The 22,716-nt window shown below is 34.8% G+C and overlaps 1 protein-coding gene across 1 annotated transcript in view; it reads right to left on the bottom strand.

Annotated features, from left to right (window-relative positions):
- Positions 1-21,952: 21,952 nt before the first annotated feature.
- LOC142338348 (uncharacterized) overlaps positions 21,953-22,716 on the bottom strand; it is a 40,167-nt gene continuing 39,403 nt past the window's right edge. The window contains exon 4 of the mRNA XM_075388059.1: positions 21,953-22,358. Within this exon, the coding sequence (XP_075244174.1) occupies positions 22,125-22,358 (234 nt within the window). The 3' untranslated portion in view covers positions 21,953-22,124. The remainder of the gene's footprint in view (positions 22,359-22,716) is intronic.

Genomic DNA, 22,716 nt, shown 5'->3' on the forward strand with positions numbered 1-22,716 from the left:
AGCTACAAAATAATTTTGGTGATTAATTGCTGTTGCTCATTTGTGGAGCAATGTTAAAATCATTAGAAGAGAAGCAATGCTAAAGTCAGAAGAGCCTAAGTGTTTTGCGATACCCCGGTCAAACCATTCTTTTAGATTCGTTTTTTGCCCTTAAATTTTCATAAAGTTTGATTCTAATTTCAGTTCATTTCTATGTTTCCATTAGTTGCACTTATTTGGTGTTTTCAGTTTTTTTCAGTTGTTCCTTTAGTTGGGTCATTGCCTGAATTCACTTATTATTTCATTCCCCAATCTTATTGCAAATTTCAGTTCGTATAATTTCCTTTAAAATCAACGAAGTAAAACTTAACTTCGTCAAAGCTAAACAATTGATATTAAATTGCAAAACAATTTAAAGTAAAATAATAAAACTTCTTTCTGCCCAGCAAAGTTAAATTAAATGTCGCAAAAATATGAATTCAATTCAAAAACAAGATAATAAGCGACTTCACTCCGCGGAATCAGTTGGTTAGTGTCAAAACCCTAGTCTAGATTTCGTTGAGTGAAATCAGCGATCAATGGAATTGTCCTGCTGGTGAAGACATGGCACAGTTAGCACACAGAGTCATGACGAAGTACGCCCCTCTCTACCAAACCTTTCACGAAACGACCAACTGCAGAGCCACCAATTTGAGAAAAAATTCAACTCGAATTGGCAATCCAGCTGTTCAAATACTGCATTTGTCATCCGCCTCCGCAAAAAACCGAAAAAACTTTTGCCAATAAAACTCAAATATGAAGAGCAAAAAATTCGCAGAACAGTATGATCAACACCGCCAAATAAAACCGTCAACTCAAATCTCAGTGAGATAAGAAAAAGCCAAAAATTGATTTGGACAGGCTTTCCTTGAGGTGAAATCCTTTGCACCATAGTTGACCAGAAACGTGTTTTTTTTCTATATTTAACTATAAGAACGAACGACAGACAAATTTTGACAAAAAATTTCCAAATGAAAAGTTTACGGTCTCACAAATCCCCGGCTTCTAGAGACACTCAAACAGCCTTTTTTCTCCCTGGGAACATTAATTTTGACAGGTATATTTTGTTCTCAAGAAACCAGAAAAAAGAAAAAACTATAGAATAATCTTTGCAATTCTAGAAGAATTGACAGAATACTGCTTTTTCGAACCCCATTGTAAATACAAGGTAATCTGAGCCGTCTTTATCACAAGTGTGTCTCATACTGATATTCAATTGAAACTTTTGCAAGATACGGTAGCACTTTAAAGATTTTTGAGTATATTATTCTCTTTTGTTAGATTCGCAGCACATCTTCACTTTGTAAATTGTATTTGCCATAGCAAAATATGTACAATTGCGAGAAAGAACCCAAAAATGGTTTGATAAAAATATCAATGAAATTAAAAAAATTCAAATGAAATAGTTGTTACACTTTGATGCCTGAAAACACATGTCAAAGAATCTTGTTGTCAAAACGGAACTTTACAAAAACTTTAGAACATAGAATCAAAAAGGACGAAAAGTACCAACTAATGCTCAACCAAAAGTCTAAATTGACAAAGAAAAGCTATAGACAGAAGAAAATTTAGAAAAGATTTCTTGTTGTTCTGATCAAAATGTTGTATCTCCAATCGTTGTTACTATTAAAAAAGATCAGTCTATAAAAACAGCTCTCGATTAAAAAAATCCCAATAAGAAGATACTCCAAAACTAATACAAATTTTCACACAATGATTCAGTACTTCAAACAATCTCAAAAACAACCAACTCTATTGCTCCCATGTTATGGCATTCATAGATTTGTAGTACGCACAGTCTATTAATTTTGCTATCAGATACCGTCGGCTGTTGTAACACTAATTTTTGTAGCCAAGATATGACAGGCACATTACGCATCAAAACGGGACTCTAAGGAATAACCGATATGCCTGCTGAGTTTCAGCAAGTTTTTGATTGGACGCTAATTGGACTGGATAATACCATTTGTTTCCTGGACGACATCTTAATATTAAGAAAGCAGAGAAACCTTTGACGTCATATAAATACAGTTAAAAGGTATCATAAAAGATTAGATGAAGAAAATTTTCAAAATCAATATGGAATTATATCATTTTGCATGTTAAAAAACCGAATTGTCAAAAATGTCATCAATGGTTCTGACATTACTCAATAACAAAAAAAAACAATTCTTTCACTATAATTTCTATGAATTTTTAAAAAAATTACGTTCATTCTTAAGACCAATTCATCAAATTGGAAAGCTCATACCAAACCTATTGCAAGTATGCCAACCAATTAAACATCCCTTGAAGATTAACAAAAAATTTGAATGAGCAAAAATTCCAAAATAGTGCCAAGAATTAAAATTTGGGATCTCTAACGCCACAGAAAATTGACAATTTAATCTTGAGTTGGAACGCACATCAATTGTGAGGCATCACGGAATCCACAGCGGAGAAAGAGACAATAAAAAAACTAACCAAACTGACCTCAACAGCTCTCCAGAAAATGATCTAAATTCTAATCCTTCCAAAAATTGGTCAACAATTACAAAATAACAAATTGTTTTTTGCCAAATTCATTCTCCGAAAATATTTGAATACAATCTCAGCAAAATAAAATCGAATTGCTAACCGACTTTTATCCGTTCTTACAATGTTTAACTCAGATGACGCAACACTCAATGCTTTTAAATCATCTAACACGCCAAGCAAAATACGATTTTCTGATGAAGACGGCCCATCGAAAGGTCATTCTACCCGCACCCTTGTAACGCAACGCCATCAACCCGAGGGCTTTAACCTGATTATATGATAATGCCTTCAATTTCGCAGTTGCAAAAATCTTCACCAATCTCCTACTAGCAAGTCTAACCTTCAGGGATGCTGCATTAAAGGAAGTGAGAGACTTCACTCTCACTCAAAATAAAGAAAGATGAAGAGGAATAAAGAAAGAGAGTGTATACTCAGCTTTTAGAGAAATTTGTAAGTTTAATGAAGTTGCATCTGTCTGGATGATCAAGTTCCAATACCAATTTCAATCCTAGAGACATATTGGGAAGCTATCCACGCAACTCAACAAGGAAGCTGGGGCTTGACAGACAGAGCTGTACATGTTTTGATGACCTTATATGCACGGCGATTTTGCCACCGTGGCAGCAAAATGCAATCCCTGCACAGTAAAAGTTAAAAACTGAACACCAATAATGCGATCTTCATAATGGGCACCTTAAAGATCATGTAAATCTCTTATTGAGGAAGATAGAATTTTGAATTTGGAGGGCCAATACTCTACGATAAGGACACAGGGAGTGTATTTCCTAGCTTGATTTGATTGATTCTCTAATTACACTACGGCAATAAGTTTTTAAAAGACAAATTAGATTAATGTACATCCGTTTTTTAAAAGTTTTATTCCTTTGCTTGGAGTTCTCCTCAAAATGAGATTACACCAGGGATGATGAAAAGTTTTGAGTAGCAAAAAAAAACAATTTGCAAGAACAATAGTTTTGATTTAATAGAAGCGCTAAATCACAATCACAGAACATTTGGACTACTGGAACGGCTGTTAAGAACTATCAAACGCCATCTATCTTGTATTAAACAGGCATCTAAAGAAAAATTTTATCTGAGAGCATCCATTTATTGAACAATCTACCAATTAAAAATTGTCGTCAAAAGACAGTCAATATGTCCCCAATTGAAGCTCAGTTTGGCACAAAACTTAACACACCCCTAACGATCATTAGTACAGAGCAAGAATAAAAAAATTAAGTCATGCATCTAATTTTGATATTACTTAGAGCTTGAAACAGTGACTTGGAGCAAGATAATTTACGAAGACAAGTGGGATGTGGCAGAAAGGAATGTGAGGGAGGTAGAGGAAATTTATACAAAAGAGACGCAGAGCGCCAACAGACAGATAGGGGGCTGTCTGCAGGGAAATTTAAAGGTCATCAGACGTCCATTCATTGGCATGGCGATCCAGCAGTCCGCAGGTAGCCTATGCAAAAAAACGACCACTAACTCGACTGGGAAAACAACTGACGAGAAAATAGGAAAAAATGCAAAAAAAATTGCTGAAAAAACTGGAAGGCAGAAAAACTATCAAGCATATGAAAAAAAACGATACAAGCTGCGTGTCATCCACACACACACACACACATGAACGTGTCAAAGATATAAGGTAGAAAAGGCAAACAGTGCCAAGTGCCAACGAAGCCCAATTTTGCGCCGAAATTCAGTAACAGATGAGACATAAAAGCATGCCACGAAGAGTCCCAAGACCCCAAGCGATACTAAAACGAAAAGAAAAAGATCATTCTACGAAACAAAAGGCTAGGAAACAAAAGGTAAACAAAAGCATGGTTGGCAAGAAACAGGCAACGGCAGTGCACAATCCAGCAACCCAAGATACAGTATTTCTGATTGTTTAATTTCTGTTTAATATTACGTCTCACCTAACTACAGAGAAATTGAAATGAGTGTTGGTGGTGCAAAAAACGGATCGGAGTAAGACAGCCTATAACGAAACTCCAAAGCAAACTCCTATATTTTGACAAATCAATTAAAGTATTACATTTGTTGTTTTCCTTATATTCTTTCAAAATGTTCTTTCAGGTGAATCAATGTCGGTTGTGGAAATCACAATTTGATTTGTTTGTTCAACTTTAAACATTTTGACAAATTTTGATCTTTTTTGTCTCAATCTGTTTTTAGCTCAATTCCTCTGATTTAATCTGGTTTTATTCTGGTCAATTTTATATCAATTTTCAGTCATCATACAATCTTTTCAAATCAGTGAAACAAAGCTTAGCTCAATCCAAGCTATAAAATTGATAGTAAACTGCCAAGCAGTATACAGTAACATTTTGTCACTTGAATCGGCTCCGCAAAACCAAGCTAAATTTTGTAACAAAACGGAATAAAATTCTAAAACAAAATATTACGTAATTTTGCGCTGCGAAGTCAGTCAATTAAATTCAAAACACAAATCTAATTTTCGCCGAAAAAATCCAGCATTCAGAGCAACTGTATGTAGTATTGTCGTTATTTCGTTGAACTGCAGTAAGAGTCGCAATTTTTAGCGCTGATTGCGGCTGATAAATAACTTCGCTTTTGCAGTGAAAACAGAAATTTAGCGGCTTTTAAATGCTTGTATTACGAAATTTTACCACTTAGATCAGGAATTTTTTCAAAAATTATACGCATATGTCATCGGTAAAGTATAGTGAATCTGATTCAAATTCAAAAAAGCTGGAAAGTATTTATTGACAGTCGGTGGACTGGAAGAAAAATGGGTGAACATGCAAGACGTCAGGGTTTTGAACTCTTGTAGGGATGATTTTTTTGTTATAAACTTGTTGAACGCACCTAAAGTATAATTTTCATCGCCAAAAACCACAAATCTTTAAAAAATATATCGCTAAAAAGCGCAATTATTTGTAAAGCATCCGGGCGTTTGCGGTGAAATGTAATTTTTTCATACCGCTATTTGTAAATCATTGTTTTAGACAAAGTTTTGACCCGGGTTCGAATGAAAAAGTGTTAATGACAACACTTTATATAAAAAATGTTTCTAGTCATGAAAAGCTCCGGAGAAAAAGATTTAAGTAGATGTTTGTACTTTCAGATTGAAATCTGATTTGACAGAAAAACGCCACCTTCCGCAAATAGTGCTAATTGAAAGGTTGCATGGTTGCGTAAATTTAAAGCTGGACAAATCTCTGAACATTCCTCAACAGTTTATCTCAAAACTTTTGTCTCACTTTAAAAATGTATTGCACAATTTGCTAAACATAAAGCGAAAACTGTTATAAAGAAGAAAACATAAGTTCAGAGCGCGGAGATGTAATCCGACTGAAATGTGTAATCGGGCGGGGGTTTGGGACGGAGATGACCCCACAGTTCTAGCCTAATTGGAATAGTTATCTTTAAACAAGAATAATTCAAAATAAAATCTGAAAAATCTATGCAATCATTTCCTTTATATATATTTGCCCACATGCCTGCAAATGCTTAACTCAATTGTTTTCCTTTCATTCGTTTTTTTATGATCTTGCACAAAGCCACAAAAACACAAAAACACAAGACCATGAAAATATTAAAAAATTTTATAAGCCTTTGCAAAAATCAATAGATTTGAACATTTTTACCCGAAATTATATTTATTAGGTTTATACATCTTTAGTCTCAAAAAAATAAAAACGTCAAGAAATGAATTTCTTTTTTTTATTAATTGGTGATCTGTTTTATAATTTGATTTAAAATCTTCTTCTTTGCTGTTTCTATTAAAAGGAAGTCAATTTCTTGAGTGGGTAAATAAATAGTTAACAAAACCCAGTAATAAATAGGATTGCACTTGGCAAATCATCCAAAAAACCCTACCAAAAAGTTTGAAATGTTTAAAAGTCAGATGCAGATGCCACATGGGATCAAAAACAACGAACATTTAATGAAAATTTTGTTCAACAACGTTTCCTAACAACTTAAAAATTAGACTGAAAAAAAATTCAGCCACAACATCTCTCGCTCTATGGCTTATTTTCCAGTTAGGTTTTGAGCAACTTACTTCTTTAATACTTAGAAAAAGATCAGAAAAATCTGCCAAAAGATAGTAAAAACATCGCAGCAGGAACTACGAAACATCTCGAAGTAAGAAATTGACCACCAAAACTTTATAACAAACCTCTTAATTAATTAAATAAACTGTCATCTTTAAAACAATAACAGGAAGATTATAATTGGAAAAGTAGGTGACAACAAAAAATTGAAGCATTTGAGAAAAAGAACACTTTGCTATACGGTCAGTTTTTATTCTTTAAATGACTAACAATTAACAAAAAACGTTAAGAGGACCGTTGAAGCTATTATAATTCTCGTACAAAGCTGTCAACGAAATTCTAAAATGGTACTTCTAAAGCATTGATTTGAGACAAAAAAGTTTAAATTTTTTTGCAAAACATCCACCCAACAACTAGCAGTAACATATTAAACATAAGACAATGCAAAAGATTGAAAAAATCAGAAGAATTCTAGAAACTTGTTTGTTTGAAAAGGGCCCTGTCCAGCTTTCAGTAGCTGAATTTTGGAGCAAGTTGAAATAAATAGCTCTTTGCTAAAAAAGAAGCTGGAAAGACAGGATAACATAGGCTAGCATAACAGTAGAAGAAGTAGACAAAAGAATTAAAAATAGACAAAATTCGTTTGTTAGAAAGTACTTATTAATCTAAAAAACTCACAACCATGAGCAATTCAACTAAAAACCTGCAAAAATGGCCTGAGCGCACAACTGTTTCCACCCAATGATCTTAAAAAAGCGACGAAAAGTAATGAGGTATACAAAAATTGCCTGAAAACGAACATTAGAAATTTATGGCGAAGTGGCGAAAATAATTCAATTTGACTCTCTTTGTATAGTAATCGCCTCAGACATACAAAAAGCATCCAAATTTACTAACATGAATTTGCATAACTGTATTAAACAGCCTTAATTGACAAAAAAAGATGTTAAACAAAAGTACTGCTTTAATGCTTAAATGCTGCGAGTTTAAAAGCCGAGTACTAAAAAGATTCGGAGCCTGCAGAAAATTTTCGAACACCTTATTTCTCGCTCTCTCACCCTCTCGCTTCTCTTCCGCTCTCTGCGGTCTTCAATTTTTCGGCCATTTGAGCTTAACACCTAGTTTACATGTGAGGCAATGATTTTTAAATAATCTTTTGAATACACCGTTTTCTCTATCTAATTCAAAATTGGATTGACAATCAGGCAAAAAAACCACTAGCGTAAAGCCATTAGCTCAATTTCCGGTTTAGCGATGACCAAAATCACATCTACAGTTTTTCATCACAGTAATGAAAATGAAATGTGTGATCAGATCTTGAAAACATCGTCGGAATTACTTCGGTATCAACTCAAAGTACAAAATTGCCCACCCTAGTTGTAAAAATATACTTCCTTCTTAATTTTACTAATCATTTTCAAACAAAAACGCAAGAATTAACATTTAAAAAAATAATTAGTTGAAAACCGATAAAGCATCTGATAGATTTTTTTAAACTGAGGTTCCAAATCAATTATTTACAGAAGTTCCTGCAATATGGTCAATTTTCAAACCGGTAAAAGTAGCTCAAATTGAATCAAAATCTATCAATTGCTTCAGATAGAAAAATCTCGCATAGGCACTAATTCTGGTTTAGATAGATGAGAAAAGACTAAAAAAGACTGATTTAAGACTGCCACCTCTTCTCTGTTCTTTAATTTGTTCAGCCGTTGACCTAAACACCTAATTATCAAGTGCAGCAATGTATCCTCTTTTAGATACGCATCAACAAAATTACCGATATGAACAAACACTCCACCAATACTTTTCTTTGAGTCGTTCAAACAGCACCCAAATACAGTTAAAATTCTCTACAATTTGATAAGACCAAGAGATTGCCAATAATATACCCATTCATACAGCTTTGCGGCAGTTAGTAAGACCAATACAGCCAACTCAGATAAAAAAATTGTTTTGTCTGTAATTGACTCTTACAGACCAAGACTCGATTCCACACTGACTACACATACTGAAAAAAATCTACATGGTTTGGACGCCTTTGACACATATGTTATGGGAGATCAATCGTTTCCTTTCAGACTTATTTGCGGCATAAATAAGAGAAGGGTTCTCCGACTTACTAATAAAGACGAACTCCACGAACTAAAATGACTGTGGAAAAAAGATATAAGTCGAACAAATATACGTATCAGCAACACACTTACGTAGTTTTGGAGAGAATTTTAGTGAAGAGGAATTAGAAAGACCAACCTCAAAAATTGTTGCGTCAAATTATTGGCGAAAAAACGAACGATAATATCAAAGCACAGCATTGGTCGACTTTGAGAGAATATACTGATGAAGCCTGAGTTTACGCTGCCTCTCGAAAACTAGTGCTTGTTTGTCTTCATCAAATTTTGCTTCCAGAAAATGGGTTCTCCAAAAGATGTTTTGCTAATTCCCGTGACATTCTTCCAAAGTATATTAGATGCAAAGAATCTGCTTTAGTGGCGGATATGTGCACATATTTTGTTTTGAATGAAAACACTTCAAGGACATCAACACCAATAGCTGTCAACTGAAGGCATCATAGGTTAATTTAAATTTCCTTAGGAAGATAATTAGACCTCAAATTAATCGGAACTTTTTACGACAACAAAAACAGTCTAAATTACGGACAGGATCAGTAACAAAAAAAGTCCCAAATGTTTGTTTCTCTAAAAATAATTTGTTTTAATGAAAGATGAGAAAAAGATTGAAGTATTTTCGTTTTTTATAAGGTAAATTGAACTTTAAAAAGACGGATTTGATTGCCTCAAGTTATTTCTATTTATTTGTCCGGAAAGTTGTATTGGAATTCAAAATCTTGCAAGAATCTTGCAAGATTCTTGCAAGATTTCACATCCAAAAGGCGTTTAGGAAAAAGTCATTTATTTTCAGTTTTGCTGATCAAGAATTCTGATATCAGTCAAGATATTTGGTTTTCAGTTAGTTTTAGCTACCAAAAACACATAAATAATTTTTCCGGAATTCAAAATCTTGCAAGATTCTTGCAAGATTTTGAATTCTGGCTTATTTTTCTCATTGAATTAGGCTTCGTAACTTGTTCAATAAACAATAACTTGCTTCGAAAATCTTTCCTAAAACACTTGTACCCAGATTTATTTTTTGGCATTGATTGATATCTTGCAAGATACTTGCAAGCATATTGCAAGTTTTGAATCATCTTGCAAGATTCTTGCAAGATTTGAATCCGCTCATTACTAGGGTGCTGTTGTCCGAATTGATCTGCGGCTAGTAAAGATTTTATTGACTTTGACGTTTAAGTTTTTGTTTAACTAATTTTCACTAACTATTTTTCTGTACTTTGATGTTTTGTAATTCAGTCGAAACACTGACAGGTCTAGCTGAAATTGTCCCGAATTCTAATTGTGCGAAAAAAAGTTCAAATTTGACAAGTTATGTCAATGATCACTGCAATAGCAATCACTGCACTCAGCAAGTTATGATGTTTTGACTATATCTGTTTTTTCTCCTGTTTTTTGGACAATTTTTCGTTTCTGTTAATCATAGATGAAAAAGTCAAAAGGACTCCTTTTGGTTCTGGGAAAATTTGGATAGTATCGTATATATATTTCCCTCGTTTTCTTGTTTCGGTTGATTTTTCTTGCGTAGATTTGGACCTATCAATTATTTTGACTCAAAGTCAGGCGTTTCAATTGTTTTATTTTCGGGCTCACTGTTTTCAAAGAACGAGAACTAGTCTCACTGTAATTAACCCATTTTGCATTCACGTAGAGTATGCTATAATGATCAACAAAGTTTGAGCTACGCAAAATGATTTATTGCGTGCAGCAAATCCTAGATGTTTGTCTCAGTGGTGCATAGTGGCTCGTGTCTGAAGTGACCCATGGGCAAACAAGTTGACTTTGACACGCGTTTTTGATTAAAAAACAACTTCTTGTACATTTTTTCGTAATTTCTATTGCAACTAAGTTCAAATTGTGAGAGATACTTTGATATTCTGATGAGGTCTAAAAAAAAATAAAAATGTTTTTTTTTGAAGTTTTTGACTCTGATTACTCTGAAATTACTTTTCAATTTAAGCTTTTTGTTTTTTCAATACACTTATGTGTATATTTTTGAGTTTGGCTTTAGTTGTTCTTTTCTGAAACGGTTGTTTAATGACGTTGTTTAATGACGGATTTCATTGATTTCAATACTGGCTTATATGGATGAGAATATCTGAATAAAAATGTCGTTTCAATGGATGGTTAATCATCGACTTTAAAATGACGCCCAGTCAGTTTTTAAAAGGTTGCAGAATCTTTTGTTTGTATATAATTGATTTTTCAAAAGTTTTTTCAGCGTTCAACTTATTTCCGTAATTGAAACGTATTTTTGTTTTGATTGCTGACAAGTTTAATGGTGATCTCTTGTGGAAAATTAAAGCGTCTAATTGCGTTCTTATGACAACGACTGTTTTTTTTGTTTCAAAGTTATTAGCAGAATTTGAAAGAAAAATTTGCCCCTCAATATTGTACTGCGGACTCCTAACATCATCATTTTAACAATTTTCTAGGGGTTTCGTACTCTGTCCTAGTTTCATGTTCTCCGTGGTTTTAACTTTCTGAGAATACCGTATTATTTGATGATGATCAGAAATTTCCAAAGAGATTGGAGTTTCAATCACGATCTTCTCTGTATTTCTCCGGGTATGTTTGTTTATATGGATTGATAACTAGTTTTCTCGAGCGACCTTGTGATAGATTTCAAGGGCAAACATGAAATACATCTGCAATCGTGACTTATCAGTGACTATATAACTTTGGTAGCCTCTATTTGATTTTGGTATCTTTTTGTATTTTCAAGTTTGATTTCTATATGGGTGCAGAGGTCACTCTATTTTACTTCTGTGCTCATTTTTGGACTTTTTTCTGTAACTTGTTGCTTAATTGATCAAAATACGTTTTTGTATACTTAGAAATTGCAGTAGAGTTGATTTCATGTCTATCGTATTAACATTATTCTGTGTTCATTCTCGTGAATTGAAAAAAAATCGGGAGCTTTTCTGTTTGTGCCCCCAGCTTAATGGGTGCACAATATTTACATCCCCAGACGCGTGTGTCATATTTTTCATAATGATTTAGTATGTAATGGCACTGTAACTGTGCTCTGTAACTGTGGGGAGGATAACGTTCTGGGGTGGTGTAAACGGAAAAGATCCAAAATTTGATCTAACTGTAATGAAATATTTTTATATGGACCGTCGGGTCTTTTTTAAGTATCTCTCAACGTTTAAATAATAATTTGAACTACTTCATAGAGACAGTCTATCTCTGCTTATTAGCGAGTCTCCTTGTCTTCTAAAAGTTTGAGATGCTTTAGTAAGATCTTGTTAGGCTTACTTTTCATGACAGTTCTTGATAAATTTTGGGGAGATCGTGGTAAAGTTTTTTTTGAGACATATACAAAGCTTTTGAAAGTTTGTACATATGTTGCCTTTCTTAGTCAAATATTTTTACGAGATCTTACCAAGAGATTTCAAGTTTTGTTTCAGGGGGCTAATTTTGATGCCAGGCAGTCTTTTCATGAAAAGTTTCACAATTGGAAGGTTTTTTTCTATCCAAAAGCTGGTTTTTTTTGCGTTTTTTTGCGCTCCACAATCGAACGCTTTCCCCCTTATGTACACAAAAGTTTTTTTCGCTAAGTTTACTGTCGGCAAAACCGTGTCCAGTTGTCAATGGCCATAATCGCTAAAAAATAAAGAATTGCGGCTAGTGGTAAGCATACGAAGAAAAAAAACAATTCCAGTCAATTTTCCAAAATTTTTGCGATATAATCACACCACTTCCACACCATTCAAGCTATGGTGGATAATATTTTTTCCACAACTCACAACGATTCTTACTATTGTTTCCTGATGATTTCTTGAAAGGGACGTTTTGCCATGTATTGGCTGAAATTGTTAAAGCTTAAATGAATTTGGTTTTAGTGAACCCACCATCTTCTCAAATTATAGACAATCACTGTTAGAATTTTGCCTCTGGAACAGAATCATAACTCAAATTTTGTAATGGTAATGGTAATGATTTATACGTTCTATATGATACAGGGAAAAAGGGTGTATAATTTGAAAGACCCCAAAATTATGTTAAGGGAGTCAGAGAGACAGTTAGCCTAACATTGAGTTCATGTTAGTTTACCAAAAACGTATCAGTTTTGCTGAAGAATTATAATTAAAATTGCTGACATTTTTTAAATATGAAACAACATATATTATGTACACATACACATACTGAAACACAATGAAGTGTTGGTCGAACTTTATTAAAATTGTGAAATAACTGATTGTTTATTATTACGTCTTGGACAAGTTACTAGACCCCAAAACTAAGCACCCATTAATTATTACACGCACTATTTATGACATTTTACAAGTGAATATTTAATTATTAAGTACCAGCCATCATATACATTGAACTAACTTTAACTGCACGGGGTAACTAGATTACTGATAGGAGGCCAATGGGATACACAACAGAAAACGATTCTCCCCAAAACTGTATACATTTGCATGAACAAACAAAACCCCATTTCTGCATTGGCATTGTTCCCAAGACTTAAAAATCTAAGTAGAATAATTCAGTTGCAAATGTGTCAGTTCTACATGTCTTTTTTTCAAAACACGAAAAAACTGTAAAATTAGCATCCATTATTCAAGCAAATTTTCAAACAGCTTACAAAAGTTGGTTATACAACTTACGGGTTGTGACTTCTGAATGAAAAACTTTTTTACAGCTCAAGAAAAAACTATGAATTTTTAGAACTGCAGGGTCAAATTTTGTGATACTTGATCATCTTTATTTAATTTATCGCAATAAATATTAATTTAGTTCATATTTATTTTCCCTTCCCTCCATTATTTTATTCAGATCTTATTTGTTAGCTGTCTTGCGTTAAACCTTATTTCAATTCCAGCTGCATGATCAGACATTTCTGTTCATACTAGCCATTTTGCTGACAACCACATCAGTTTCATATTTCTTTTCAATTCAAATTCAGTAATCAGAATCTCTTTTGACTTCGCTCCGCAAAGTTGATAAGTAAGCATCTCGCCTGGTGAAATCCAATCCTGATTTTGAAAGTGTGTATTTGCGCCGCGAAGCCCAGTGAAGATTAATAAAGTGAGATATTGCGCAGTCAGCTAACAAACGATCTCCCCTGGAAATCAGCGCCATTTGGGAAAAACCTAAACCCGGCCCACATCTCCGTTGGGAAAAGTGGAGAGTACAATTAAAATTAACCCTGCTAGCTAAGGAGAATAGCATTTTGGATACACATTCTTGTTCTCAACCAGAAATGGTAGAATTGGCCCTGGGACCCGTATGCGAAGAAATGATCATCGGTCCTTCAGCACAATCGGAATAGGAACGTAACGCTATGCTCAAGAGAAAATGAAGTGACAAAATAAAAGTTCATAGAAATCGGAATAGAGTGTGAGGATATACATTGGCCGCTTGCCGATAGAGAAACCGTTTCATTTCACTATCTCAGCATCGGTGTGGAAGGGGGCCAAATTCAAAACAGCAAGAATCCACATATAATGGTAATTACTCTTTCAACCGCAGATTTTTAAAACATTGTGTGGGTAGAATTCATCATACCCCGAAATATAACGTTTGATAGACAAGCTTTTCTCATCACAAAACAACTTCGAGGAGAAACAGAGGAACCTTGCTATGGAAGAACTTACAGAACTAGCGGAAAATTTCGACTTCGAGAATAAAGAAGAGATTCTAATCAGAGATTTCAACATCAGAGTTTTTGAAACAAACGGTGAAACCGAGGAAAGCTCTTCATTTGGCCATGAACTTAGAACTCGGGATGCGGTTTGCTAAATAATTTTGCTAAAGTTTGCAAAAAACAAACAAAACAGAAAAAGCTGCGAGCCAAAAGAAAAAAGTGGTCAACTCAGTAGAAGAACGTCGCCCGGGGAATCAGTGAACTTTTAACACTCTTCGACAGGTATGTTTAAATCAGACTACCGTAGCGGAGAAGACCACATGGTTGCCACAATCAACTATGATTTGGAGAAAATCTAAACAATTAATATGCCAATCAAAATCGGAAACATCTCAATGGCTCTACTAGTTGACTCGGGAGGCGTATTCAGCATTTTGGATAAATCAGCAGCGGCCCGAGTAGTTAGCAGTCATCCACAAGCGATATGGGTAAGCAAAAACAACAAACCGCATTTGCGGACATTTTTCAATGAATCATTTCCTTGATAAAATTCGAATCCTGGTAACAACCAATAACTAGTATATACCAACTGCCATTTTCTTAGCTGTTGCTGATGGTCTCAAATCACTCATCGGTCGCCACTTCAGAAATCAAAATTTCAGAAACATTTTAAACCACGACACCAAAGAGAAGACTGAACTTAAAAAAATTACTCGATTAAAAACAAATCACAAAAAATTACAAAAAGCCCAGACGAGTTGTTTATTTAACCTATTGTAGTTACGGTTAACAAAAATTATTCTCAAAAACTAGCACTTGACTCAAAAATTCTTAATAAAGCGGTACACAAAAATAAATTTAAAGTGCGCAGCATTGATACACTTATCAAATCCCTATCTCAGCAAATTAGTGATCCGGCCTGGAAAACAAAACATAGTTCCAAAATTAATTCTCAAATATGCATACAACCGACTAAACCCAAGATCAGACCAAACTAACCAAGATCAGAAGAAAAACGTGAAAACCTTTTGTTTGACTGTCTTCACAAACTTGATGAGGAATATCGTAGGATTGATCTTCCCAAATGTATTTTGCAAAACTAGAAGCAGATTGGTTGAGTTACCACAATTCACAAACAGAAATTTCAACAAGCAGTTTTGTGCACTATATAAGAAATTTTATTCTAAATCTGGCACAAATTAGTCAACCGTGACTCTCTTTATTACAAAATCTGTTAAATTTATTTGAACTGATATCCATGAAAACGAGATTCTTGAAATAAAAAATCGGATTGTAAATGCAACTGAAAATTCGCACCATAATTCGCAACTCGAAACACGAGTTAAATGCGACGCTTCACGTGTCGGACTTGGCGATGATCTAGAACAACTAACTGTAGACGGTTAAAAGGCCATTGCAATCCCATCTAGTTTTCTAATTTCAAGCAAAGAAAGATATAGTGTTGATGAATGAGACTTCTTAGTTGTAGCTTGGTTCAATGAGTATTTCAAATTTTAGTTGTATGGGAAACAATTTGAAGTAATGACAGACCATAGAGAACTACTGTCAATATCGAAAGAAAATCGTTCAAAGAAATTATAAAACAGCCGTCTACCCTTTGGTTAGATAGACAATTACCCATCCAATTTACAGTTGAGCACATTAAAGGCGCAAAAGGGTGCCTTGTTTATTATTTTTCTTGACAGCCAAACCAAAAAGCTAAAAAAGTTACCGTCTATCTTTAGGAATTCATTGTCGCAACATTAAAATTGATTTCTACTTTTGCCAATTGATTAAGTTTGAACACAATACAACCCGATTTCTTTTATACAATTTGCTTAAAACAAACGATACTGCAGCCCAAATCACTACACAAAGTGAAACTGGCCAAAACCCAATAAATACAATCAGCACAATTGACTACCAATTACGCGCGCATGCAAATCTGTCATGCAAATTTGTCATTCGCTACATAAATTTTATAAGTAAATGCCAGCAATATTTCAAAAATTTCTAACATGCATTGCAATTGTCGCAAATACCAATTAACACACCACACGCGAAGAGAAGTCCACCTTATTTCTTTAAAACTATTGAAAATAAATATGTAAGCGTTCCTGCATGGCGCGAAACTCAATTATTTTAGAACCATTTCCCGCAAACTAATAGACGTTCCTGTCATAGTGGCAAAAGTCAAACAACAGACAAAAAATCTGTGCTTTTTGGCCACCAATTTAATCAAAGAAACGTACAACCCAAATCCGATTCGGTGAATCATTTCACGCAGAGAATCCATCATCTTCCCCAAAACTCGTTGTGCCATTCGCATACTCTAACGTTACCACACCTCTCACAGCTAGCCCTCAAATACCAACATTCGACAACATTATAGGAAAATCTTGATTAAAATTTTAATAGCCTCTCTTACAAGCAGAGACGCGGTGCTCAAAGAGGTACGCAGTTGTATTTTCAATAATAACGATCAATGACTAAAACTGATTAATCTGTACATGCGCTTCTACTGGCGGGACCTTCATGTGCGATCTGGGTGTGTATACATTGACAAAAAGATCGCTATTCCGAACGTCCTACGGGAAGCCCTCCTATATGAATTACATGCTAGCCAATCAGGTACATGGGGTATGATATGTATGGCCAAACATTGCTGGGTGCCCAACATGAATAGCAAAATGATAGTCAGATCAACAGTATGTAAACTCTGCACTGCAAACGGTAAAAGTCCTAAATCAGTAATTCCCCTTAAATGAGCAACTCCATCCTCATATACCTTTTTCTGAAACAATCATGGAAACACAAATTACTTTTAGAGGACCTAGCTATGACGAAAAAGGCAATGAAATATACTTTCTTGCCGCACTTGATTAGTTTCCTAAGTACCCCACTGCATGTTTATTTCACAGAGCAAAAGGCCTAATTGAAACGTTTGTCTTGGAGATGTATATCGAAAATAATGGTTCACCTCGTACAATTCAATTGGATCAATCGAAAAGTCTCGTAGGAGATTGAGTAAAAAATTCTTGTAACAAAAATAACGTTGATATTATTGAGGCTCCGGTTAATGAAAATCGGTCATTCGGACTGGTAGAAGAATTAAAACAGACAATTAAGAGTAGACTTGTCGCTATACAATAAGTAAAATCGGGTACAAACTCGATCCTCACAAATCTTGCATTGAAGATTATCATCCACTAACTACAAAAATTTAAACAAAAAAATACAAAGGTCTCGCCCTCCGAAGCACAATTTGGCTGATAACTTAAAGCTCCGCTGATAACTTAAAATTATTCGTCTGACAGGAGCAAAAAGGACTTGACAAGAGCAACTCGAGATGCCAACGAGAGATAAAAAAATTGCACAGAAGACGAACCCCTATTTCTCCGTTCGCCCCTCTGTTGACACATTCCTCCCTCAAAAGTCACGATACAACTAAAACTGGCCCTTAAAATCCACGGAAAGAGTAGGCCAAAGAAGAACATCGATAGTTTGTACAAAGTGTTTGCTCCAGGATCTAACATCATAAAATTTAGGACTAAGACCTCGACCATCCAAAAACTAGAGAAACCTGTTGTCATGGTACGCGTTAGCGATATTGTTAAGTTCGGTACTCAACTTGGAGGTCAAACCCCACTCAAGGTGTATAATGGCCGCCTCGGGTCCCGAACTAGAGAGAAATTGGTGGAAAAAAAGCTCCAAAGCTATGTGAAAAAGTGCACACGCAAAACCAAGTTGACAAGAAAGTCAAAAATATAAATGCGAAACGGGTAGCGAGGTTTCGTCCTCGAAATCAATCATTTCACGCGCAATGCGGGATTGCATTCCCAAATTACTCAAATTCTCTGTCATCTGGAATCAAAGTTTAGAAGTAAAAATTTTATATTCGCCGGGTTAATTTTCTATCGCCACAACACATACACCTTCAGCAACTCTACAACAAGTCTCCTACTTTAAAATCAACCCCAATACAGACAAAAGACCCAGTGAAAAAACCAGACGAAGCCCAATTTATTACGGTTTTGATTCATTGATCACCGGCCCACCAAAACCCCAACGCAGAACCGGTGACGTCAAAAATTTTCAGCACCCCACTACTTCAATTGTTGAAACTGTCCAATCAACGGCAGAAAAAGCTCCGGAGGAGATGAACAGCTCACCTGTAATTGGTAATGTGTCATATTGTGTCCCATGACCCCCGAGTGAGGTATTTGGCCAATTACAGGAGCCCGACACGCGAAGAAGATACAGTTTCATTGACCGTCTACGAATCGAATTTGAATACGAAATCTGGATAGATCTTCTCAAACTCACAAGCTCATCATTGAATTTTAGTAAATATCACTTGCTATGATAACCAGTACATATATTGTTAATACATATTTAACGGTGGACCGAGTATTTTTATTGAAATTATGTTACTATTAATAAACACTGTTCTTATTATACAAGATTTATTAAAATTCAAAGGAATTTGTGATACCCGAACATCTTTAATTAATTTAGTGCAGTGAATCTTAAGAAGATGCAAAAATTTAGATCTTATTTGTTTGCCCTGAATTCCATTATCTTATTCAGATGTTTTTTTCATGTTTCACGCCTATTATGTATGTTTCACGCATGTTTCTCATGTTCACCGTTTTTTCACTTTCCGCTGCATGATCAGACATGTCGGTTCATACTAGCTATATTGTTGACAACCACTTTGATTTCTTAATCTTTTTTAGTTTAAATTCAGTACAAGAATCTCTTTTGATTTTGCTCCGCAAAGCTGAGCTCATGAATAAAGTAAGCTTTTCGACTGGCGAAATCCAATCCTGATTTTAAAAGTGTGTCTCTGCGCCGTAAAATTGATTGTAAGTAATAAAGTACAATCAACTTTTGTGAATCCAATCTTCATTTTTAAGTTTTTTAAGGCGTTGAGGCAAATCTGAATTTGTGAAAACAAATAAATCTCTACAACAAAACTGCGAGAAGTTAATTTAACTTGCCCTCAAACCGAAATGGTAAAGCATATAACTGCCTTACCAAAAGAAGTTTTTTTTGAGAAAAAAACTACATAATGACTATTCTCTTGGTCTTAGAAAAGTTTAAATTGATAAATATTAAGAATGTATGGCAATCACCACATGCAACAATTTTCTATCCTTAATCAATGTTCATTTTTAGGAGTAAGTCGTTAATACTCACAAAGAAAAGTTTTATGATAATACTTTCGACTTATTATAAATGCTGTTCTATCATGGGCAATTGGATAAATTTTACAATCAGAAGCATTGTTGCCGAATGGTTTTGGTCTTAGGAACCTGGTACTAACTTTTCTAAGTAGATGTTGAAATATAAATATTTTTATTTGACCGAAGGACTTAGTGCCCAAACATGAACGCTCTTGCCACCAAGTGTTGTGCACAATTCACAAGGGAGTCTAGGATATATTTTGTAACGTTATTAGAGATTCAAAGAAAGTTATGCGCTTTTTGTCATCAGCTGAGAAAGAATCAAATAAGATTTCGTTAATAAAACTTAGAAAAACTTGCAGCAAAAGCATTTTTTGCGTTCGTCTTTTACAAGTACTTTTCTAAGATATAATTTCAAGCCCATATTGACTAGGTTGGGTTGCCTCTAAGTCTTAATAGCTGACTACTATTTACTGTTTACTCTCGGTTCTCTATTATAAAGCACTGCAACCTTTAATCACATTAGCTATTAAAGGACTAGAAGTGAAGTGAACCGAGGACCTTATAAACAGCATGATGGTGCTCTTTGTTGACCTTACCTTTTTCCAATGCTAGGAGAACATTTTTTCTCATTTATAAAATGGGTTCTAAAACATCAATGTATGTTATTGATATAGTTTTGTTGCAAAAAGTGAACGCTCTAGTAAGTAATTTGTGATCATAAGATGAATCTTGAATTTGTAGCTCAATTTAGGAGATCATAGTGAGACTCTCCAAAAGTGGAACAGTTGGCTCAGTGGAGAGCAGAGGATTGCAATGAATTAAGTGAACCGAAGTGAAGTGAACCGAGACTCGAAGTGAAGTGAAACGAGGCCCTTATTAACATCATGATGGTGTTTTCTCTGTTGACCTTACCCTTTTCCAATGCTAGGAGTAGATTTTTTTTCATTTAAAAAGTAGGTTCTGAAAAATCAATGTATGTTATTGATGTAGATCTTTGCAAAAAGTTAACACTATAGTGAGTAATTTGTGATCATAAGATGAAGCTTGAATTTATAGCACAATATAAGAGATCATAGTGAGACTCTCCTAAAATGGAACAGTTGGCTCAGTTGAGAGCACAGGATGGCAATGAAATAAGTGAAACGAAGTGAAGTGAGCCAGGACTCCAAGTGAAGTGAAACGAGGCCCTTATTAACATCATGATGGTGTTTTCTCTGAAGACTTTACCCTTTTCCAATGCTAGGAGTAGATTTTTTCTCATTTAAAGACTAGGTTCTGAAAGATCAATGTATGTTATTGATATAGATCTTTGTAAAAAGTTAACACTCTATTGAGTAATTTGTAATCATAAGATGAAGCTTGAATTTATAGCTCAATATAAGAGATCATAGTGAGACTCTCCAAAAATGGAACAGTTGGCTCAGTTGAGAGCACAGGATTGCAATGAACTAAGTGAAACGAAGTGAAGTGAGCCAGGACTCCAAGTGAAGTGAAACGAGGCCCTTTTTAACAGCATGAGGGTACTTTTCACTGTTGATCTTACCTTTTTCCATTACTATGAGGAGATTTTTCCCATTTAAAAGAAATGTTCTGAAACGTCAATATATGTTATTGATATAATTGTTTGCAAAAAGTGAACACTCTAGTAAGCAAGTTGTGATCAAAAGATAAGGCTTGAATTTGTAGCTCAGTATTAGAGACAATATTAAGACTCTCGCAATGTGGACCAGTTGGCTCAGTGGAGAGCACAGGATTGCAATCAATTAAGTGAACCGAAGTGAAGTGAACCGACACTCGAATTGATGTGAACCGAGGCCCTTATTTTCGCTGTTAATCTTACTTTTTTCCAATGGTAGGAGGATATTTTTTCCCATTTAAAAGGTATGTTCTAAAAGCTCAATGTGTTATTGATATAGATATTTGCTAAAAGTGGACATTTATTTTTCCCCCAATTGTTTCTATTATTAGAGCAACTCTTTGCTTGTTACGTTGATTCTATGTCAACACCATTATAGTGAGAGTAAAGTTTGGGACCTTTTTGGGCCTGGACCCCACAATCTTTTAATTGATTGCAATCCTGTGCTCTCCATTGAGCCAACTTGTCCACATTGCGAGAGTCTTAGTATGAACTCTTATATTGAGCTATAGTTTCAAGCTTGATCTTATGATCACAACTTTTTTTCTTAAGTGCATACTCTAACAGCTATTGCTCATAATTATTACACTAAATCGGTTCTAAAGCGATCAGAATCTGCCAAAAAATCGCAATAGCAAAAATTTGCAATTTGTTTCGATTAGCTTTAAAATAGATTAAGCTGATGAAGTCTTCACGGATGCAATTTCACAGACAGATATACATCTGTGCGTTCGTGTCTGTTTAAATATGGGAGCTTGATAACTGTTAAGAAAACTCTTGTATCCGTTTCGGAAGTTTGAAAATTTTTTTGTTAAAAAGTTAACATATTTTTCTCCCTTGTTGTCTCAAGTAAGGTATGCATTATGTATGGTCAACTGTCGAAGTTGTTAGGCTCATTGTTCAGTTTCTTTTTTTTAAATTTTCACAAGCATGTAATTTGGTTCGCACAGGTTTTTGAAAATAATTTTTTAAGCGGTTGGTTTAGAGGGAGAATTAAAATAAAGGTAATTAGCAGCCAGTAGTAGCAGTCTTGTAGCTTCCAAATTTGGTCCTGTTGGTATGAGCGACTGTGGTAGAAGTGGTTGTTGTGGTCGTTTGGAATTGAGTGCTGCCTATTCCCCCTGTCCCTGCCCCAGCTGTTTGTTCATTCGCATTCTCCTCCTCCCCCTGCTCTGTCCTGGCTACCATGAATCCACCCCCTCCCTGCATCCTCTGTGGTTGGCATCTCAGAATGGAAATTATCTATTAACACAGTAAAAAATAGGGTTACATTTGGTTTCAATACCACCCCTCACCTTTTCGAGGTTTATAACTTTTACTTTTAACAATACTTTTAAATTGTTTGAGAAACAGTACCATTTAGAAGTTTACCAAGTACAAATACATCAGACAAAATCGACGCTACCTGGACGTTGTTGAACCTATCTGGTTTGTATCCAAGCGCCTAAAGACACCCTTTTGTTTCAGAGTTTTTGGATCTATCTGATACACACATGAGCCCAGATTTGAGTCCAAGTTCTAATTATCTAATTATTGTACTTGAAAACGGTATTGCGTTAATCATACTGGAGATGCCAACATCAATTTGCTATGAAACTGA

Source organism: Convolutriloba macropyga, chromosome 4 (assembly GCF_964194025.1).
Source record: "Convolutriloba macropyga chromosome 4, txConMacr16.3, whole genome shotgun sequence".
Taxonomy (NCBI): domain Eukaryota; kingdom Metazoa; phylum Xenacoelomorpha; order Acoela; family Convolutidae; genus Convolutriloba; species Convolutriloba macropyga.